We start from the raw sequence: 21,496 nt of genomic DNA, 5'->3' as shown, positions 1-21,496 counted from the left end.
CTCCGTGAATGAAGTATTCTTATTTCACCACAAGGAAAAGGAGTCAAGAATGGAGATTAACGTATGGAGACCAAAAGATCCTGGATAATGTTTTTAGCAAACCTAGGGCTTCAGGCTAAAACTGCTGACACTCGTGTTGTAACGTGGCTTCCTCGGGTGGCTGAAACGTTTTTTCATGGTGTTCTTTGCTTCTATTAGACGGCAACGTCCTTGCAGGCAAAGAGCTAAATTTTCAATGGCTTTTGAACACGAACTGGCAAAGGCACACCAGACAGACTGCTTTCTCGGTCAGTGTGAAAACCAAAATGACTCTCAGTAAGTTTGCAAGTGTAAAAACCGTTTCTCTTTAAAACCACCACCACCAGGGGCGCCGGGGTGGCTCAGCTGGTTGAGCGTCTTGATTTCAGCTCAGGCCGTGATCTGGTCGCACAACTGGGGAGATGAAGCCTTGTGTCGGGCTTCGTGCTGAGCACAGGGCCGGCCTGGGATTCTCGCTCTCCCTCTCTCTCTGCCCTTCCCCCACTTACTTGCCCACATACATGCTCTTTGTCTTTCTCGTTCAAAAAAATAAACATACTCTGAAAGAATATGAAAATATGCATTTATTACCAACAAAGCAGCATTTCCCACAGAGGTCTTTTCCCCAGTGACCCACACACACACGCAGACACACACTAGGGCAGGGCAGAATCACATTTTTCACAGATTAAAGAGTCACACTCCAAAGAAAAATAAGCACGTGTCCAAAAGACAAGCAGAAAGCAGAAAACCTTTACTTCAAACCCCTAAAATATTTGAATAGAGACTCTCTCCTTAGGCAAATCAATGAAGATCCTGTCATTAAAAATACTTGTCACCTTCAGGCTTTAAATATTTTATTCATCAAACCAGACTCTGACTTGGCGTTTTTACAATTTGTATGTAATTAGAAATCAACTATTGCAGAAAATATATGAAGTTTTAAGTGGCTGAGAATATAATGTGTTAGGCGTCTTATTCTTTTATTAAAACATGTTAAAATGATACATAATTTTTCCTTTACAGTTCAAAATCCAATGTAAAACTAAGTATTTGTCCAGTAGAGAAATATAAAATGCTTACAAACAAAGTACGGAATAATTACTGGCATATGTAAATTGCAATTAACCTGACCATTTGACTTTCAAACACACCTCATCTTCAAGATCCATTTTCCCATGGGTCGCCCATTGGCAGGGGGGATCACTGGCACTGACTCACACACCAAACACATGACAGTAAGCAGGAACACATGACAGTAAGCAGGAATTAGTAAAGATACTTTGGAAAACAAAGTATTAAACAACAGAAACGTTTGGGAACACTGTCCCTTGACTAACATGTTATCAAGGTTCTCAATGTTTCCGTGAGTTGTTACACTAATGGAAATGTTATTTTAAAATAGTTTCATAATACATGCATTAGACGAAGGGAAGGCTCATTTAAAATTTTTTGAAGAAAAAAATACCTTTTTAAAGAGAAAATGTCCAAGGGAGAGGATATAGACTTAGGGTTCATCATTTCTTGACCTAATGAGAATATAAACTTCCATGGCTAGTCATGAATATACAAAACCCAAATTGAGTGCAATTCTTCAACTTATTCAAGCTAACCAAGTAAAAAAAAAATAATAATTTTGTTACAACTGGCACAGATCCAATCCGTTTGTCAGAGACAAGCTCTTGGATTCGTCCACTATCTCACAAGATTTATTGTGTGAAAGAGCAGAATCGTTTTGGCACTGTTAATTAGTGTAACTCAGAGACAAACAAATGACTCTCTAATTCTTCCCTGCTCAAAGAAAACAGCTCAAATTTGATTTTCTAGGACAGTGGGGTGGGATCAACACTGTAAGGAAGGGACCTCAAAGCTTAAGTTCTAGAAACATTGTTTTAAAACAAATCCATGTTCTCCCTCACTCTTGACGTAACACTGAGAAATTTCAAATACAAATTGTAGAAACCAGTATATGAAATCTTAAGAAAAAAATCCTTCTAAAAATAATTCTTAAAATGCTTTTAGAAATTGAAGATGTAAAAGACAGTCGACTTTAAATTAAAACACAAACAAAACCAAAACCACACGTTTACAGGGTTATTTAAAAACCCTGATCACTTGATTTTTCTGTCAGTCTTCGGCTGCACGTCACATCATCTCGTGGCCACCTGGTGGCATTTCAAACAAGTCCGAACCATTTGTGAAGCCCAGTGTGTTTTTCCCTTGAGACACCAATACAATTAATGTGTCAAGTTTCATAAAAATTTTTTAAAGGCCCATAAAATCACATTTCCTAGTGGAGATAAGGTAATCCTTTTTAATAGGAAGAACTGAATAGATTTGTCATAAATTATTATTATACATTAGTCTAGACATTTCCATATCAATCTTTAAAAAATTAAATAGAACACTGGGAAGAAACTGCCTTGAGCTACAGAGTCCTCTTTAGACTCGGACAGTAATCAAAGTTACTCTGAAATCCTAGCTTGGGGTTACACTTGCCCTGCGCCTGTGATGTACCATGGCCAACACCTTTTATCATGGGAACCTCGTGACATTTGGTCAGAGGGCCAAGGACTCCAGTTCAACAAAAACTGAAGACTAATTTCTACTATGGGATGACGTTCCACAGAGAGAAGTTCCTACGGTCTCCAGTCACCGACCCATTTGTATTTAACATCAGGTTTCCAAAAACAACTGAGCTCTTCGTCTTTAGCGAATCTCTTTTTATTCAAGTGAGGCACACTTATGAACAGGATTTAACCAGAACAAGGTCACGGTTGCCGCCCTCTGCTTTCACTGCGGCTGAGTGAAGGTGATACGCCGCCGCCGCCTCTGGAAAGCCTTTAAGTTCCATCTGTTAGGTTCCAACATATGAGGGCCGTTGTAGACAAACAGCACAGTCATCTTCTCAGAGTAAGGAAGATTCTGCAGGAGCTGTGTGAAAACAAAGGGCACGTAATGCCGTTTGTCAAGCACAATTTGCCGACCTTACGTGGGTCAAGTCAAATCTTACTCTTTTTTAATGTTTTTTATTTATTTTTGAGAGAGAGAGACAATGTGAGCAGGGGAGAGTGAGAGAGGGAGACACGGAATCCGAAGACAGGCTCCGGGCTCTGAGCTGTCAGCACAGAGCCTGACGCGAGGCTCGAACCCACGAACCGTGAGATCATGACCTGAGCCGAAGTCGGACGCTTAACTGACTCAGCCACCCAGGCGCCCCAAATGTTATTTTATTTCTAATGTAAATGAAACATTTCTGAAGTTCTCAATTCATCACCTCCCCTGCCAGACTGTGATCCTGCCCTGAGGGAGCGTACCTGGAGCCTGGCCTGAAGAGTAGTCCACAGGCCTTGTCAGTGCTCCTCAGGCCACATGAGACCCTACAGCTTCCTAGGTTGGCCCTGGAATACCCTTCACAATACCCCTGGGATCTGTACTGTAACTCCTTCATCCACAAACATTTCACAGGCAACAAGCAACTTGTATGGTTTGTGAAAGATTGGTAACCTGAACAGTGTGTGACCGGGGTGGGTTTTTAAGGCCAGGTGTTACGTAAACAACAGAGCATTATTAACAGACCTGGCTATTCCAGAGAGTGTATGTCAGGCACAGAAGACAGATTACATACTAGTCAATAAAAATGAGCATCTAGATGGACTCGTCAATGAAAGTTTTCATGCATGCATACTTAAAAAAAATTTTTTTTTAATGTTTTATTTTTGAGAGAGAAGGGAGAAAGCAAGAGAGAGAGAGAGAGAGACAGAGTGCAAGCAAGGGAAGGACAGAGAGAGGGAGACATGGAATCTGAAGCAGGCTTCAGGCCCTGAGCTGTCGGCACAGAACCCAATGCGGGTCTCGAACTCAAGAACCGTGAGATCATGACCTGAGCCGGATTCGGACGCCTAACCAACTGAGCCACCCAGAAGACCCTGCATATTTAGTTTTAAAACGAAAACCCATTAATCTGAATGAACACAGCTCTGAGTCTGCTGGTCTTATAATTTACCCACAGCACAAGGTAACGAGAGAAAATTTCCTGTTGTGATGGTTCCTGCTTAGGGAAATTTCTCTATAAGGATGAATCTGCTTTTATCAAAGCTAATGTGAGAAGAGAAGATGTTGGCCTAACTCGTGATGTCCTCTGGGCCAGGGCAGTGGTGCTGGTGGACAGAGAAGGGCATCGCACCCCTGGACTGGCCCTTCTGGGGGCATGAGCACCTCAGCTCTGGGGGTTAGCTGCTGCCACTTGTAAAAAGTGCTAACAGAAACTTCTCTAGAGAAGGAATACGCGCCAAAAGCAGGGAGGAAATCTTGGTTCTAGAACATGATTCTATGCCTCCTACATTTCTTCTTGCAGTAATACGGTCTCTGATTAAGTATGCCACGGAACACGTCCCCTTGAGGAACGTGAATACTACTGCAGTGCTTGGAGGTCCTTCTGTGGGGAGTGTTTCTGGGCCCTCACCTGCCACATGATGGAGCCGCAGGGGGCCTGGGAGTCACGGGAGCTTTCGGAGAGGACTCGTACCTACCTTTGGTGTGATAAAGAAGTACTGAGACGTATTTTCTTTACAAGCAGTATTTACAACCATTTCAAACACTCGGCGTTCGTTGATGGGGTCCATTCCCTACGCGACAATAATAATGATTACGTTTAGGGCTGTCCTAAGGTGCCCCAAAGCCCAGGCAGGAGAGAGAGCACCGCACCTGATTGATCTCATCAACCACACGGAAGGGACAGCGGTTGAGCTCCTGCAGCGCCATCAGGTACAGCATGGTGGACACACTGCGCTCGCCCCCGCTCTGGTGGTGCGGCGTCAGCTCGTGCAGCTGTGTGCTGCTGCGGAACTTGACGCGGATCCGGATGCCGTACTTGTCATAGTCCTCCTGCGAAACGTCCACACAGCTGGTGAGGGTCCGGGTGTCCCCGGTACTCACATAACTACTGTTCAAAACCAGACTGAATAAATCCATTAGAAGCGGAGAAAACGTAAAATTTAGTGACTGTAGGTTTACTGCAGTAGATCCCTGCAGATCCCCAAAGGCCTGAAGACGGCAATTGGTTCTGATACTTTGTTGTTGGGGTTTATTTGTAAAAACAGAATTGATTTATGGTTCCTACTCCACAGAATAATTGTGAGGATTAAACAATCATCCTGTTTCATCCTCTTTTTCAATTATTTTAAAGCAAATCCCAGTTCATCACTTGATGTACTTCTGAATGGAAATTATTTTACCTACCCTTTGCAGTGCACTAACTTACAGCTTAAGAACTTAGTAACAAATTTCCAAATATTTTCATTCCTCTGTACTCTCTCTTGCTAAAAAAGGAAACCACTAATAAGCAGTATTTCAGTTAAGTTTGCCAATCTGCTTAGGAATGTTGTAACGTGGACAGTGGTCCATTTATAAAGCAATTCATGCACAGCTGAATAACCATTACCTACCTGGATATAAAAAGAGTTAGTAAGGTACTAGTGACTTATCCCACATCTCTCTCTCTCTCTCTCTGTCACACACACACACACACACAAATGATCATGATGGACTCCCGCAGATGGTGTTTTCCTTCCTCTGAATGATTTTTTAGTAAGCAAAATTGTCACAGGCACAATTCTACAATTAACAATTCACACGTACTTTCAGCACATAATTAAAATTGTTTGCCAGGAAACATTTCAAGTGCATTATTACCTCATTTTCTGTATGTAGATCAACTTCACCAGCACACTGCATGGAACTAAAAAAATTGCTGAATTTTTCATTAATTTTTTCTACGAGCTCCTTTAAAGGATTAAGCCACCTTTCTTTCACCTGCAAATAAATTCCATATAAAAACACAAAAGTATTACTATACTCTGATAGAAAGCTGTCCCGAAGACAAACGCAGAATCAATCTAGTCACGAAAACATGCATAACTGTTCATTTCATGTAATTTCACTTTGCATTTTCTACGTTCCTGTGGGATAAATGATAAGCACGTGACAGAAGAAACGATAAAGGTTATTAAATAATTACCTGTGAAATGTTTTCCCTGTATTTATCCAGTTCAACTTTCTTTATCTTTAGTTCCTCAGTTAATTGCTCGATTTCTTCTTCTCTTTTTGTGTATTCCTCAACGACCTGCCAGGGGAAAAAAAATTATTGAAGACAAATCTACCAAAGGATAAAATTACGGGAAAACGTACATCAATTTAACCGTGAAGTGAAAATGCCCATTGTGTCGCATGGGTTGTATGCAACTCATTTATGTTCTTCTACTGAAAGTGTTTTTTATCCTCAAAAAAACAGTCGCTGCAGTATTTCAGGTTAGCCCCACTATTCTTTTTATAAAGGAAAGGCACAGAACAGGGTGTTCCTTAGGAAGAGTCTATTTAAAATTCTAATAGATTCAGAATCTGGCATTTAAAGCACATTGTTCCTGCTGTCTAGCTTATTATTACCAAGAGCTCCAGTACAGAGTGGGAGGCCAGCGCTGGGGGGAGTGTGTGCACGCGCGTGGGGGGGGCGTGGGGGGGGCGTGGGGGTGCCTGCGGTAGGCCGTAGGGGAGAAAGCATACTGTGGGATTCAGTCCTGTGAAGCAAGAAGCTCTGGATCTTTCTTCGGTTAATAAAGCATCAATTTCATCCAATGTGTTTGGAAGATCCTGGAAAGCCTAAAGAAAAAAATGGTCTATGGTTAACAGAGAGTACAGCAAACGGAGTTCAATTTGGATAGTTAAATGTTCTGCTGAGTAAGTTATCTACTACGTGTTCAACGGCATGCTAGCATACAAGAAATCAAAGGAATTAAACAGGGTTTGGGACCTTCAAAAAGCTTACACTTTAAGTAACACAAAACATACTGACCAAGTAACACTGGGTAACACCGGCAGAGTATTGATGTTGAGTATTAAAATAAGCAGTACGTAGCATACAGACTAAGGGAAGTATCAGTTCATGCTGGAGGAGCTACAGCAGAGTTAAGAGAAGGGAAGAGGCCTCGACTTCATCTCTGGGTCTTAGAGCAAGTAGCCGGGGAACAGCAAGGCAGAGCGGAGACAGGAGCTTGGAAACGAGAATGAGCAGTGCATACCATGGGGGGTGAGGAGTTGTGTCCATTTGGAATGGTGGGTACTTGCTGAATTGGTAGAATGGGTCCAGAATATGTGGGGCATTGAAAGAGAGCAAGAAGTTAGAACTTTACACTGTACTTATGAAGAATGACAAAAGCATCTTAAGAATCCAGTTATGCTGACAGCAGAATTTCACCACAGTACAGCTGACCCTCAAGCAACACCGGGTGGGAAGGCCAACCCCCACTGCGCAGTCAAAACTCTGTGTAACTTCTGACTTCCCTAAAACGTGACTACCCACAGCCTACAGCTGACTGGAAGCCTGATGGATAACATCAACAGTGGATTAACATGTATTTGGTATATTACATCTTACATACTGTACTCTTTCAGTAAAGGAGGCCAGAGAAAAGGAAATGTTAAGAAAAATAGGAGAGAAAAATATGGTACTGTATTTACTGAAAAAAAAAAAAACAATCCACATACAAGTGGACCTGCGCAGTTCAAACCCGTGTTGTTCGAGGGTCACCTGTATGACCCTCGGAGTCCAGGCGGTAGAGACCCGTCAGAGCAGACCCCTTCGTATGTGGGAGGAAAGCAGTACACTGTGTTGCTGGCACAGCCTGCGGCGTTCACGCGGTATGAAGTACAATGACTCGTGAAACTCAAACAGGTCCTGAAATGTTACATTCATATCTTAAGTCTTTTAACTGTTTAGAAAGCAGTTCAGTGTCTACAGGCCTTCAGATATGAAGTATCCATTGCTGATGTGACTTGTGTGCCGGGCTTTCAACCTGTGCCTAACATGTGCTGGGTGTCTCCACCTGACCCCTGACGGGCACCCTAACTCTCAGATGGTCACACAGAGATAGATCTTCACTTCACGGGCCCCCCACCCCCCCACCAGCGTGAGCACGCCTATTTCTCCTTCCATCTTCGCTGTCTCAGTCAACGGCAGAACGCAGGGGGCGGTTTCTCTCTCACGCTCCACCTCCGATTCGGCAGCAAGTCCTGCTACTGTCAGTAACAGATCCTCAAACTGGCACACCTCCTTCTCCAGCCTCCCAGCCTGACTCCTGCCGCTGTGACTTCTGGCCTGGTCCAAAGCAGTAATACTCTGAACGGTCTCCTTGCCTTCATCCTGTGTCCCGACCTGATCCTCCACCCGGCAGAGTGCTTTCCCACACGCTCGGCAGCCACATCCCTCTTTCTAATCTTCCCAAACTCCTCCTGCGGGCTCTAAGACCCTGCATGGTCTGACCTGTGCTTCGTTTATGCCTGGATTACAGCGTTTCAGCCTGCCTGAGTCCTTCCATTTTGAAACATGCTGCATATGCTTCTGTCTCAGGGGCTTCATAAGGAGCGGTTTCCTCTGCCTGGAATACTCTTCTCCCCAAACACTCACTTGGCTATTGCTTCTCTGTATTCAGGAATCATCTAAAATAGTATCTTCTCCAAGGAGCCTTCCCTGACACTCTATCCTCTTAGCTTGTTTTATTTTTCTTCTCGGCACCTCTCGATAGCCGACATTATCTATTTGCTGTTTAATTTGTTTGTCTGCCTGACCCTCCAGACTTAGAATGTAAATTTCAGTAGAGAAGTATTGGTCTTGTTCACGGCCTGATACATCAGTGACATTTTTAATACACAAATTATCTTCTACTTTTGTTTCTTTCAAAAACAGTACAACTTAACAAGGGTAGAATTGTGCTGCTTACTCTAAAGAAAAAAACTACAGATACTGTACTATTTACTTCTTTTATAACTAAATGTACTTAGGAAAAGTCCGAGTATATTTTTAGAAACAAAAGCCACTAATTTCTTAGATCTACTAACTCACAATTATGTACTCTAAGAGACCCATTCTCTATGGTATGTGTGTCTGATATAGTAGAATAAAATCTTTAAGGATTGAAAATTATAATCTAAATGAGTTTTTCCAGTACTATTTCTATCTTTAGTAGACATTTCATTAGTTATTAAAATAGAGATTAGACATTATTAAAATAGGAAATACACATTTCCTTACCTACTGAAATTAAGATAAAGTATTTTATCTAAATATTTAAAAAATAGTTTTCTATTTTATTTTGACATTACTCTGCGAAAAGTAGGTATATTGGACAAGGTGTGAACCCTACGTGGCAGATAAAACTTAGGATCACGGGGCCCCATGACTAATGGTAGAATTCGAACTACAGGCAGCATCTCATTTACTAACTGAATAATGTTAGCACATAAACCTACAGGAGGAAAGGCTCTTTTCTCCTTTTCTTACCAAGAGATGTGAGTCCTAAAGATCTAACCATAAACAAATACCCTAATTTCTAGAAAACCATTTTCACTTTGCATTTTTCTCAATATCCTTTCTATTTACTGTTGTTTATAAGCCAATTACCAATGCTATGTGTCCATAAACAATTACACCCCATCTCCTGCCCCCACCTCTTAAGGGTAGCTTGGGGGGAAGAAGGCTTTTATTAGAAGAATGAATGTTCTGGCAGTGATAACTGTGCAAGGTGACAGCAACGACTGACTGGTGCCCAAGTTTAAAGACAGTGAAGAAAATCCATTAAGCATGACTACATACATAGTCAGCTTACAAATCGGGGGGAATCCCCTATTTCTTTCAGCACATTGTTTTTCGCGGCACATTACAATGCCTACACACTTCAAGCTTAAAAATAATGTGTTGAGTATATGCACTTGTAGCCTTATATACTTTTTATACTTACTGTCTGGTATTCTTGAGGGACCGTCTGCTCTGCGCCCAGGTTGCATACTTGCCTAGCTCTCTTCATCAGTTCCTTGCATTTCTGCAGTAACCTCTGTCTGCTTTCATCCAGCTCAATGAAATGTTGCTATCGCGAGAAAACATTTTTGACAATTTGTAGGTTACAGTTAGAGGACAGTTTTATTAAATGACCACATTACAACGTGTATCTTGGAGGTACTGTGGATTCAGTTCCGGACCACCTCAGTAAAGTGACTATCACAATAAAGCAAGTCACATGAATTTTTTGTTTTCCTGTATTACCAAACATAAACATACACACATATATATATACTATACATGTTCATACATATATATACACACACACACATATATACCTATGCATACATATATATACACAAAACATGTTATATCTAAAAAAAACAATGTAGGGGTGCCTGGGTGGCTCAGTCGGTTAAGCGTCCAACTTTGGCTCAAGTCATGATCTCACGGTTCGTGGGTTCGAGCTCCCCACTGGGCTCTGTGATGACAGCTCAGAGCCTGGAGCCTGTTTCAGATTCTGTATCTCCCTCTCTCTCTGACCCTGCCCTGCTCAGGCTGTCTCTCTCTCCCTCTCTCAGAAATAAAACATTAAAAAAAAAAAAAAAAAAAAGGTTGGGTAGACAGACAGAAGGAAGGAAAGAATGGAAATAATAGCTGAGCTCACAGCTGACTCAAGAAAACTGAGAAAAAACTGGGAAACTGAGGCCTTCTCCACTTGGAGGCTCTGAGGCTGGAGAACGAAATGCACACCCTTCTCTCCAGCCACGGACCCATCCCTGCAGCACTCACCTCTCTCAGAAATAAAACATTAAAAAAAAATTAAAAAACAATGTATATACCTTATTTAAAAAATACCTTTATCGCTAAAAAAAAATGCTAACCACCATGTGAGCTTGTAGCAAAGCCCCCCACTGATCACAGGTCATCATAACAGATATAATAATGAAATATAATGCAATATCTGAAGAAGTGTAGCACAGTAAAGAGAAGAGCAATAAGGTGAGGTATGCCTGATATCAGATAAATTCTGGAATTTCGACTGATGAACAAATCATCTAAAAGCCATACCTCACAAATCCTGACAACTTTTATTAGAGAGTAAATTTGAACTTAAACTTTAAAATATATCAGAACATAATATGATATTTCTCTAATTCTTAAGACCTCTGAAATTTAAATTTGCTTTCTTCTGAAACGGTTTAACTTAGCTATATATAATCATGCTCTAGTAAAATCTGAAATACACAGTACACAGGTTTCCTATCTGAAAACTCAGCACTCAAATGTAAAGAGAACCTTTAAGTAGTGTTTGGTAGTTTTCCAACTGCCTTTCATGTACTTATCATTTATTCATGGACCCATTCATTCCTTCACCAGATAATTACTGGGAATCCATTAAATAAATGTCAGTACTTTATTATGCACTGAACAGAGAGGTGAATAAGGAGAAAGCTACACAAAATTATTATCAGAAAAGAAACAGCTACTATTTATTGAAAGCTTATGTGCTTCACATACGGTTCCCTTCTCACAATACTGTAAAAAAAGAATGAAAGCATCTTGGCCAAGCTGACACATTTAGTTGCAGGCTGTCAGGACTCACATCCTCGCCTGCTTCTAGAACTCGTGCTCCTTCCATTATGGCACCGTGCCTCTCAGGGGAAAGCAAAGCCAGCATGTGGGGGGAAGGAAGGGAGATGCAGGAAGGCCAGCGTGGTCACAGAAGCTATGACAGGTGAATGGCCTTCAAGGACAAGTAAGAAATTACTGAGGAGGAAGCAACAGAAAGCATTCCCAGGACAGCTGATGACAAATGTGAAGGCAGGGAAGCCTCCTTAGAGGCTTATTTAGTCAGGAATGAGAAATCTACCATAGCTGAGAGCAGGTAAGGCTGTAAAAAACCATAGTGGTAAGGTAGGCCAGAGCCCGATGTTAAGTTTCTGTGTAACGAGGAGGGCACAGTGGAATGCCTTCTGTGGGCCAAGGTAGTTATAACCACTATTCTGTATGTTAATTCAATCCTCATTACAGTCTTAGAGAAATGCATTATCTTCTTTACATGTGGCTCAGAGATCTTAAGAAACGTGCTCAAAGTTATAGCAAGCAAACAGGTTTCTAAGAAAACCGGTCTAGTTTGCCCTTTCGATTAAACTTCAAACTTTGGTCTGCACACAAACAAAAATTAGGGGGGGCGGGGGGGGGCAACTGTTAAAACGGTACTGATGCCCGGCCACGTGGTGGATCTACTGATTAAGATCTCTAGGGCAAAGGCCTGGACGTTTGTATTATTAACAAGGTACTCAGGTGATTTTTATGCATACAAGGTAGATAGCAAATAAACTAAACCAAGACAAAAGTTATGAAAAGTCAAAGCAATACATACTGAACAGAACTGAAAATACAAAACCAGCCTGACACTAGTCACTTGGTACTATGGTCTCTATATCTGAGTGAAATGAAAGAGAAGGTTAAAGACTCCCTATCACCCCCACTTTGCTCTCAGGACAGATCACACTGAAGCAGTATAAACAAGGGCCAGATAGAAACCAAACACTCCTAGAGTCTTCCATTCCTGCCTTGTATCCTTCTGGGTCTTGACAAAACAAAGCATCAGAACATTATAGCAAAGAAATACAGGAGTTGAACATCGAGGCCTTTGGGCTTTGGAGGACAAAACCTCTCAAAAGTTGCCTAATTCAATCTTTCTCCCAAAGAAAAATGCTCTTTCTGGACATACGTGCTTGTGACATTCCTCTACACCTAGCACCCGTTTTCCCCCACTCCAGACCAGAATTCATGCTGAGCTATTTTTGTGGGAGCATACAACTATGTAAGATAATGTTGTGAAGTCAGACTAGTGAAAAAGGCTTTATTAATAATTTGCTTGGAGTCTAGCCTTTAAGAGTTAATAGGCCAACAAACTTTTCATCTGTGTAAGACCTAAGGCGAGACAAAGGCAAATTTATGAACTGTGGCTCACCAACATCTCAGGAACGGCTACTCTGGGTATACAGTCTGAAAGAATAAGCATTAGCTTTTCTCTGAAATTCCTGTTGAGAAAGTTCAATGGTCGTGAACCATGTCCAAGGACATTAAACAAGGAAAAACTTCTCTAAGAGGGCCCTCTAGTGGGACAAATCAGAACCGTTCACAGAATTTCTTAAAAATATATATAGCATGTTGCACATAAAATCAACACAGTAAGTATTCTATTTGACAGTTTATGAAAAGAAGAGTCAAAGTGAACAATTTCCTGTATGAAAGAAATCGAAGTTCCAGGTCTTAGGGACTTCTAGAATATTTGTAAATAAAAACACTTTCCCCTCAATTTTCCTCTAATATAAAGATAAGCATCAAAGTTTATGTCAATTTAACGGAATTCAAATGTTAACTGTAAGTTTTAGTACATATCACACAGAATACATATTTTAGAATGATGAAAAGTTAGCGGTCTTGACTTTAATATACAAGATTACAAATTCTATTTCAATCAAATAATAAACAATGAAGTAATGGCAATAATACTACCGACTTGTTAAATGATTCCCCCTTCCTTCAAAATAGATCTCCCTTAAAGAAAGAAAAAAAAGGTCTCCTGAAACTGTTTTGCAGGAGAGGTAAGCAGGTAGCCAAGAAGGAGAACATTAGATAAAAGAACAGAATTTCTAAATTAAGTATGAGGATAAACACATTTAACAATTTCTAATTCTTATCACTAACACTAATCCTGATGTAAATTTGTACTTTTTAAGGAACCTGTCTTCGTGCTAGGCAGTGCACTTAAAGAAGCATCTGGATCTAAAATAAACTGATCACAATAGTGCTGCAAATCAGAGAGGTATTTTAAGACCTATGGCTGAAGACAAACAAGAGCCTCGGAGTAAGGTTAGAAAACCAGGGTGCGGCTTAACAGCAAATGAACACCCAGCCACGTAACAGGTAGACCCATCTGTGTCCACCTCCGTACTTAGACTTCCCGCTTACTAACTTGTCCTAAAGATACTCCAGACAGCATTATCCAACAGAGGCTCACCCCCATCTGCCTTCCTCGGGATGTTTTATCGGTCTGGAACACTTTACCCTATTTGTCTTCCAATGATCTGAGGCCTTCTCGAACTCCACGCTGGTTAAGTCCTCCGGGTTCAATCCCTACAGTATGGATACCATCCCTACTGAAGCTGTGTGTCAATATTCTTTTGTGAACATGTTTTCATGGTGGGGGGGGGGGATTAAGGACAAATGGGAAGTGGTAGTAATGGCTCCTTAGTGTATGTAACCTGCCCTGTGTTCAAAGGGACAAGAAGAAAAAACACCCTACTTGTTCTCCTTGCTTCAATGCAGGAGGAAAGCAAGAACCCATTTATCTATGGGTAAATGATACCCAACATAAGAAACAAACAAACAAAAAAATGTAAAAGAGAAAATGTACTCCAAAAACATATTATACCATGTATTCTCTCACTCATTCTTGATGATTTAAGATGTGTGGCCAGGGAGCATGGTCACTTAGCAACAAACAGTTATTAGGGACAAGTGCAAGAAATCCAAGAACCTTACAAAGGAGATGTGACTTTCAGATCAACTCATTATAAAGAGAAACAGAATGGTACAGAATACTGCTGAGGAAATGAAGTTGGGTAGTATCAAGTAAGATTAGTGTGGAAGAACCTGTACGCGTGCATGCGTTTGTGAGTGGTTAAGAGGCTGAGAACTGAGGGATTATTTCCAGGTAACAAAATCTAAAGGGACAAGCAACAAACCAGAGATTATTTCTTGGGACAGTATAATGGGGCCATCTTTGTAAAAAATGACGGACTCAAAAATTGAAAACAAAACCTCCTCCCAAGAAATTTTCCTATTTCCTAGAGTAGGCTACTCTGCTCAAAGTATTCATACTGCTGCTGCTATAACCACAGGAGAATATGCTGACAGTTTGCATAGAATCTCAGGACACCCAAGTGACCGAAGGCTGGTAGAGGGGCTCTATGTCTAGAGTAGGTTAAAGTTTGGGAGAACGCTTACCCCCAAGCCATGGTGATTTCCTCATCCTTCTGTTAATATGACACAAACCCACAGTTTTCATAAGCACATTAACACTTAATTCAAAATTAAAACTTGAGGCACACGGATCCAAGACTGTACTGTGTGACTGGACTTTCTCCACACAGTACTGGCACGGTGGGTCAATTTCCTCATGAGATATCTCCTGTGATACCACTTCCTATCCTGAACAACCAGGTGCACAGGCTCACTCAATATAGCATGGGCTCTGTCATGATTTACCAACAGAACACATGGTGGGCAGATGACATTCCTCACTCTCCATGAAATAAACACAGATGAGACAACTTCCATATCCAGCCCCCACAGCACCCCCAGCCTCCCGCCCCTGCCCCGTTTGGGTCCTCTCTTTGGGGTTTTCTCCTAGATCCCTTCCACATGTTCAGAATGACTATGGCTACTCCTGCTGCCTTCCTCCCCTTTTTTTTTTGCAGGGGAGGGGAGGGGAGGGAGGAGGGAAGGATTGTTCCATCTTCCAAGTCTCTGGTTTTGGCTCCAAGTGAACTCACCAATCCTACCATATCAAACCTGACCTTCAGCTCCTTCTGGCTGTGCTTATGCTTGCTTACTACTCTGAGATGTGTATCTGCTTTCCAAATCTGGTTTCTTCTGATTTCTTTGAGCCATAAGCTTTTATAGGAAGTGGAGTCCGAAGAAGCTCGCTTCCGAATAATGAAGCTGCGCTTCTGCTCTGATTTAATGCTCCCACTGCTCTGTGCAGTACTTTATTTCCTAAAACCAATCACCTCGGGCGGCTGCCGCTGAATGACACTACTCCAGTTCACTAGTGCTCAATAGGAGTGTTTTTCAAGAGTCAGGCGTAAAGTGAATCACCTACAGACCCTGCCAGAGCGTAGCAGACCTTGGGAAAGTAGAAGCGTAGATGACAAAGGGCACAAGGGGGCCTCAAATCCATGACAAGCTTTCAAAAGCCGCAACCAACATGGCAGTGTTCAATCTGTTAGGGATAAGGGGCACATGGAAGTCATGTTACTCCTCCTACTCCGGTGTAGCTTTACAATTTCATGCTTGAAAATATTGGAAAAATAGATTTTAAAGGTGTTTTCAGTGCTGAAGTATAACTGGTGAATAAACTGCATGTAAAGTGTACAACTCGGTGAGTTCTGATGAGCACATACAAGTGAACCCGTTACGCCCAAGATGACAAATAGATCACTTTCAACACCTCGTCCTCCTTTCCCCCTGACCCTCCCCGGGCAACCGCTGACTGATTTCTGTCACTACGCGTTTTACATTCTGTCAGATTCGTACAAATGGAGTCACTTTCTTTGGTCTGACTTCTTTCACTCAGCATAACTAAGACCCATTATGCTTTGTGTCTCAGTAATTCACCCTTTTAATGGCTGAGTAGTATCCCCTTGTGTGGATGTACCATAATTTGCAACCGCTTACCTGCTGCTGGACGTCTGTTTGCAGCTTTTAACGGTTACCATCCTACAACACGTTCCTGTACCGGTCTTTCATGGACACAAGCTTTCATTTCTTTGGGGTAAATACTAGGAAAGGAATGGCTGGATCATATGGCAGACAGAATCTCTCCAATGGTTTTTCCAAAGCGGTTACATTCTTTAAATCTCCACCAGCATGTATGTGAGTTCCCGGTGCTCTACTTCCTCGCCAGCACTTTGGTATGGTCCGTCTTAAAGTCTGTCACTCTACTGCATGTGTGGTAGTAGCTCATAAGACTTTTATGCACATGCCCTACTGACTGATAATGCTGAGCATCTTTCCCTGTGCATATTTGCTATCTGTGTATTTTCTTTAGTGAGGATCATGCTAAAACCTTTCACACGAGTAGGCTGTTAGTCTTCTTAGTATAAAAATTATTTTATAATATGCCTCAGGGGTCAGCAATCTTTTTCTCCACAGGACCAGTAGGGAAGTACTTTAGGTGTTGAGGGCCTATTTATCATCTTTAAAAAATTCAAAAACTATTAGCTTGTAAGGATTTTGTATAAGCAGATGTTAGGCTACAGATGATCCCCGTGACAGCCCTTCATCTTCACTTCCTTTGTTAGTTGTGTTACAAATATATTCTCCCTGTTTGTAGCCTGCCCTTTAACAGCATCGACTGAAAACAAGTTAATTCTGTCGAAGTAAAAAGGAAAAGTTCTGATTCCTTTTCCTTTATGTAGTTCTTGCTTTTTGTGTTCCATTCTATTTTGCTAAAACCAAGATCATTTAAAATTTTTTCTTTCCTTCAGCAAGCTTTTACCTTTAGTTCTTACTGAAGTCTGTGACCCATTTACATGTGGTAGGAGGTAAGGATTGTGGCTCATTTTTTTGTATACGACTATTCCATTGTTCTAGCTCTGTTAGACTATTCTTTCTCCATTGAACTGCCTTGCCAAAAAACAATTGACTATGTATGTGTGAATCTATTTCTGGATTCCCTATTCTCTTCCACTGAGCCATGTGTGTCTATTTTTACCCCAATACAATGATGTCTTCATTACCACAGCTTTCTGTATAAGAAGTCTTCAAATTAGGAAGGGTGAGTCATGGAACTTGTTCCCTTTCAAAGTTCTTCTAATTAGGTTGTCAATTTCTAAAAACCCTGCTGGGAATTTTACTACATCTATAGATTTGGGAGAGAACGGACATTTTAACAAATCCGGATTCTTTTATCCATGAACATAATGATTCTCTCCATTTACTTACATCTTATTTTAATTTCAGCACAATTTTGTAGTTTTCAGTATACACACAGGTCTTATAACTATATCCCTAGGCGTTCCTATTTTTGAGGCTATCAAACACAGTACTGTTTTTAAACTTCAATTGTTCACTGCTCATAGATGAGAGCCACAACTGATTTTGAACTTCTATGCTGAACTTGAACCCGCAACCTTGCTAAATGCACTAACAGAACTTACAGCAGTTTTGTAGATTCCTGAACATTTTCCACAGAAACAATGTTTGTCTGAAATAGGTTTTTGATTATTATTATTGCATTGGCTACAACAAGGTGGGACAGAAGTGAGTAGTGAGTATTTCCTCATTCCCAATCATTAGGAGAAAGCTTCCATTCCTTCGCCAATGAGTATGATATCAGCTAATGGTTTTGGGTGAATGCCCTTTATAAGCTGGATAAAATGTCCTTCTATTCCTAGATGCAGAATATTTTTATCCTAGAAAGGATGCCAAATGTCGGCAAATGTCTTCTCTGTATATACGGAGATGATCATCTGGCTTCTGTGGATTGTCCACATAATGAATTTCCAAGCGTGACCTCAACTTTGTACTCCGGGGATAAACTCATTTGGTTAGGATGTATTACTCTTCTTATATACTGCTGGATTTCATTTGCTAACTTTCTAGTTTTGCTCACCTTTTTAAATGAATTTTTGCATCTAAGGTTCATGAGCGATGCTGGTCTGCAGTTTCCAGGGTGTGGTTCTGATCCTGGGAAATGCCAGCCTCATCGTGTGTTAAGAAGTATTCCCCTCTTCAGGTAGAACCGCTATGAATTCTTCCATTACATACCTGGGCCTGGCGCTTTCCTTGTGGGAAGGTTTTTAAGTACAAATTGAATTTCTTTAGTAAATAGAGAGCTATTCTAATTCGCCCTTCTTCAGGAACTTCTGATAGTTTGTGGCTTCCAAGTTTGCCCATTTCTTCTAAACTGTCAAATGTACTGCCAGAAAGTTGTTCACCATTTTCTCCTGATACCTGCTTACCATGTGTGAGACCTGCAGTGCTATGCTCACTCTCCCGCCGGGTTCCTTTTCCCCACGCTGTGGCCCGGAAGCAAGCCAAGGCAGCCACAGGGCTCACCATGCACTGTTCCTTCGCTCAAAAATCACTGTCCTGTGCTGCCTTTTTACCCAGTACCTACACATCATGGTTTCATATATTTGGTCCCATCTTTTAAAGTGACAGGGTACATATGGCCCCTGGTATTTCATCATGGCCAAGGATGGAAGCGTTTTGGTTTTTATTGTGGAAAATTTCAACAATCTACAAAAGCACAGAACAGTATAATGAACCTTCATGTACCTATCGTCCAGCTTCAACAATTCCCAACTCATGACCAAGACCGTGTCATCCATGCTCCCTTCCCAAGCAGCCCCCACCCTGGAGGATTGTGAAGGAATTTCAACATTCTATCTTTTATCAGTATTACAGCAATGTATTTTGAAAAGATGAGACTTAAAAAAAAAAAATCCAGAGCCGTATTATCAAACTTAAAAACATTGCCAATAAACTCAAATATTACCACATAGTCAGTATTCAAATATGCCTTTTTTAGAAAAAAAAAAAAAATTTTTTTTTTGCAATTGCTTTGTTCAAATCAAGCCACACGTTGTATTCCATTAATATGTTTTCAAGTACGTTTTAACTTCTAGGTTCTCCCCTTTTTTCTTTTTTTCTTAGATACTGCACTATCTAATGAAGTAGGCACAAGTTCTATGTGGCCATTAAGCATTTAAAATGTGGTTTGTGTGACTGAGAAACTAAATTTTTAGTTTAAATTAACTTAAAAACCAACACTCCAGCTATTAGAAAATGTTTAGTTAGAACAACTTGAATATATAAATTTAGTTTTTTAACTGTAAATATTTTTTGGCAGGGAGGGAGGGGGCAGAAGGAGAGAGACAGAGAAAGAGAAACCTAGCAGGTTCCATGCTCAGTGTGGAGCCCAGAGCAGGGATCATGACCTGAGCCGAAATCCAAGAGTCAGATGCTCAACTGACAGAGCTACCCAAGTGCCCTTCAATTATAACTTTCATTAAAATATGATCAAATATTTCTGATGACAATTTATCATCTAAGTTGAGATGTTAAGTATTAAATGGAGTATTCTGAAGACTAAACTGGTAGTTTCAGGGCAGTGGTTCTAGAATAGAAGCAATTTTGTCCCCCAGGGTATATCTAGGCAATGTCTGGAGACGCATTCGGCAGTCACGATTGGGAATGGGGAGGGGTACACTACTGGCATCTAGCAAGTAAAGGCCAGGGATACTGGGTTTAAATTTAAACACCCTACAAAGCACAGGACAGCCTCCACAATAAGAATTCTCTAGTATAAAATGCTGACACTGATGATGTGAACACACTCTATTCCAGAGGCTTCATCAAAGTGAAATTTTTTCACAAAATAATTTCATGTTAAATCTTTTTGTCGGCATACACATAAACATCTGGTTATTTTTCTGTGATGTTAGCAGCTAAGTGAGCCACTGATTCATGAGCAGCTGCAAAGGGGATATTCTACTACTGTCATTCCTTCTGCATTTAGTATCTGAAATGCTTCTGTAAAGAGGCACTTCTTTTACTTGCTTAACCTAAATAATACTTCACATACAGGGACGCCTGGGTGGCTCGATACGTTGAGCGTCCAACTCTTGATTTTGGCTTAGGCCATGATCTCACAGTCATAGGATTAAGCCCAGTGTCGGGCTCCATGCTGGGTGTGGAGCCTGCTTGGATTCTCTCTCTCTCTCAAAAAAAAGAAAAAAAGTCACATAGGAAATTTTGGCGAAATGCTTGGCTCGTCCTTTGCCATTTTTCAAAATAACGAGCTAGTTCTCTAGTATCCTCCAAAGGTGACCAATATTATTTTTGTGAGTATCATTAGAATTTCATAAATTTAGATATTTCTGAGCCTCTGTGATTAAAAAAAAAAATCCCTTGGGTTCTTCATCATCCTTTTTAAACCTTTCTGAATCCCTTTCTTTTAGGTGGCTCTCTCACATTGTGCACCATACTGGAACTCTGAAATAATCATTTTTTTAAAACATGAGTTATATTCTCTTGTACTTTATGACATGATCTATGTTTGGCCTTAATTCTCCCATTTTATGTCAAATTTATTTTTGTGTCATATGTAATACATATAAAATAGTTTTTAGTGACCTGATCTGTTTTATTATCTCCCTCCTCTTGTCTATCTTTTCGTACTTAGGAGAGTTTACACAAATACCTTATATAATATCCTTATATCTTTTACATCTTTTTTTTTAAAGAATACTATCTGTTGGTTCCCACTATAAATAATATTGAAATTCTCCCTTATTTCCATCTCCCAAAGTACCCACTTTGAAGTAATATCCTTTTATTTCCTGCCAATACCTATAGGACAATCAGGAAGTATACTGTTTTACTCCTATGGCCTCCCTTCCCCCATTTTCAGTGTTGTGTGTTAGCTACACTGTCTGCAGTTAACACTAGAAATGCCCATTCTGCCGTCGCCTTAGTCGGTGAGAGTTCTCCTTGTCCGTAAGCAGCGTGCTTCTGCAGTGGGCCGATGGGAGAGCTGGTCAGGCCTGCACCTCCAAGGCACCATCAACCTTCCTCGAGTCCACAGTCACCTTCAGCTGTTGTCAAACTGCTCTGCTGAGCTTCCCACACCAGGTGGGGCCTCTTTCATTTAGAAAGGAGAACCTGCCAGTGGATCCTCTGAGCTTTCCCTCTGCTTGCCATGTACTTACTGATACCATGCTAGCCTGCTGCTGACTTCATCTTCCCTGCTGACGGTCTGGGGTTCACAGGTGTTGTGTGGTAAAGAATCAGGCCTTAGTCCCTGGTTCTTGGGAAGGAGACTAACCCCCTAGGAATTTT

The 21,496-nt window shown here is 41.0% G+C and overlaps 1 protein-coding gene across 3 annotated transcripts in view; it reads right to left on the bottom strand.

Annotated features, from left to right (window-relative positions):
• Window positions 1–584: 584 nt before the first annotated feature.
• SMC5 (structural maintenance of chromosomes 5) overlaps window positions 585–21,496 on the bottom strand; it is an 88,706-nt gene continuing 67,794 nt past the window's right edge. For 2 of the 3 annotated variants that reach the window (XM_039219175.1, XM_039219177.1), the window contains exons 18-25: window positions 9,810–9,935; window positions 7,095–7,139; window positions 6,580–6,675; window positions 6,038–6,142; window positions 5,713–5,832; window positions 4,726–4,905; window positions 4,551–4,646; window positions 585–2,952 (exon numbers count right to left, since the gene is read on the bottom strand). In XM_039219175.1, coding sequence (XP_039075106.1) covers window positions 2,812–2,952; window positions 4,551–4,646; window positions 4,726–4,905; window positions 5,713–5,832; window positions 6,038–6,142; window positions 6,580–6,675; window positions 7,095–7,139; window positions 9,810–9,935 — 909 coding nt within the window. In that variant the 3' untranslated portion in view covers window positions 585–2,811. The remainder of the gene's footprint in view (window positions 2,953–4,550; window positions 4,647–4,725; window positions 4,906–5,712; window positions 5,833–6,037; window positions 6,143–6,579; window positions 6,676–7,094; window positions 7,140–9,809; window positions 9,936–21,496) is intronic. The other variant, XM_039219176.1, reaches the window with a different exon arrangement.

This window comes from Hyaena hyaena, unplaced genomic scaffold, assembly GCF_003009895.1.
Source record: "Hyaena hyaena isolate Hyena2069 unplaced genomic scaffold, ASM300989v1 scaffold_799, whole genome shotgun sequence".
Classification (NCBI taxonomy): domain Eukaryota; kingdom Metazoa; phylum Chordata; class Mammalia; order Carnivora; family Hyaenidae; genus Hyaena; species Hyaena hyaena.
The sequence above is the reverse complement of the archived record's forward strand: the minus strand, read 5'-3'. Positions and strand labels throughout refer to the sequence as shown.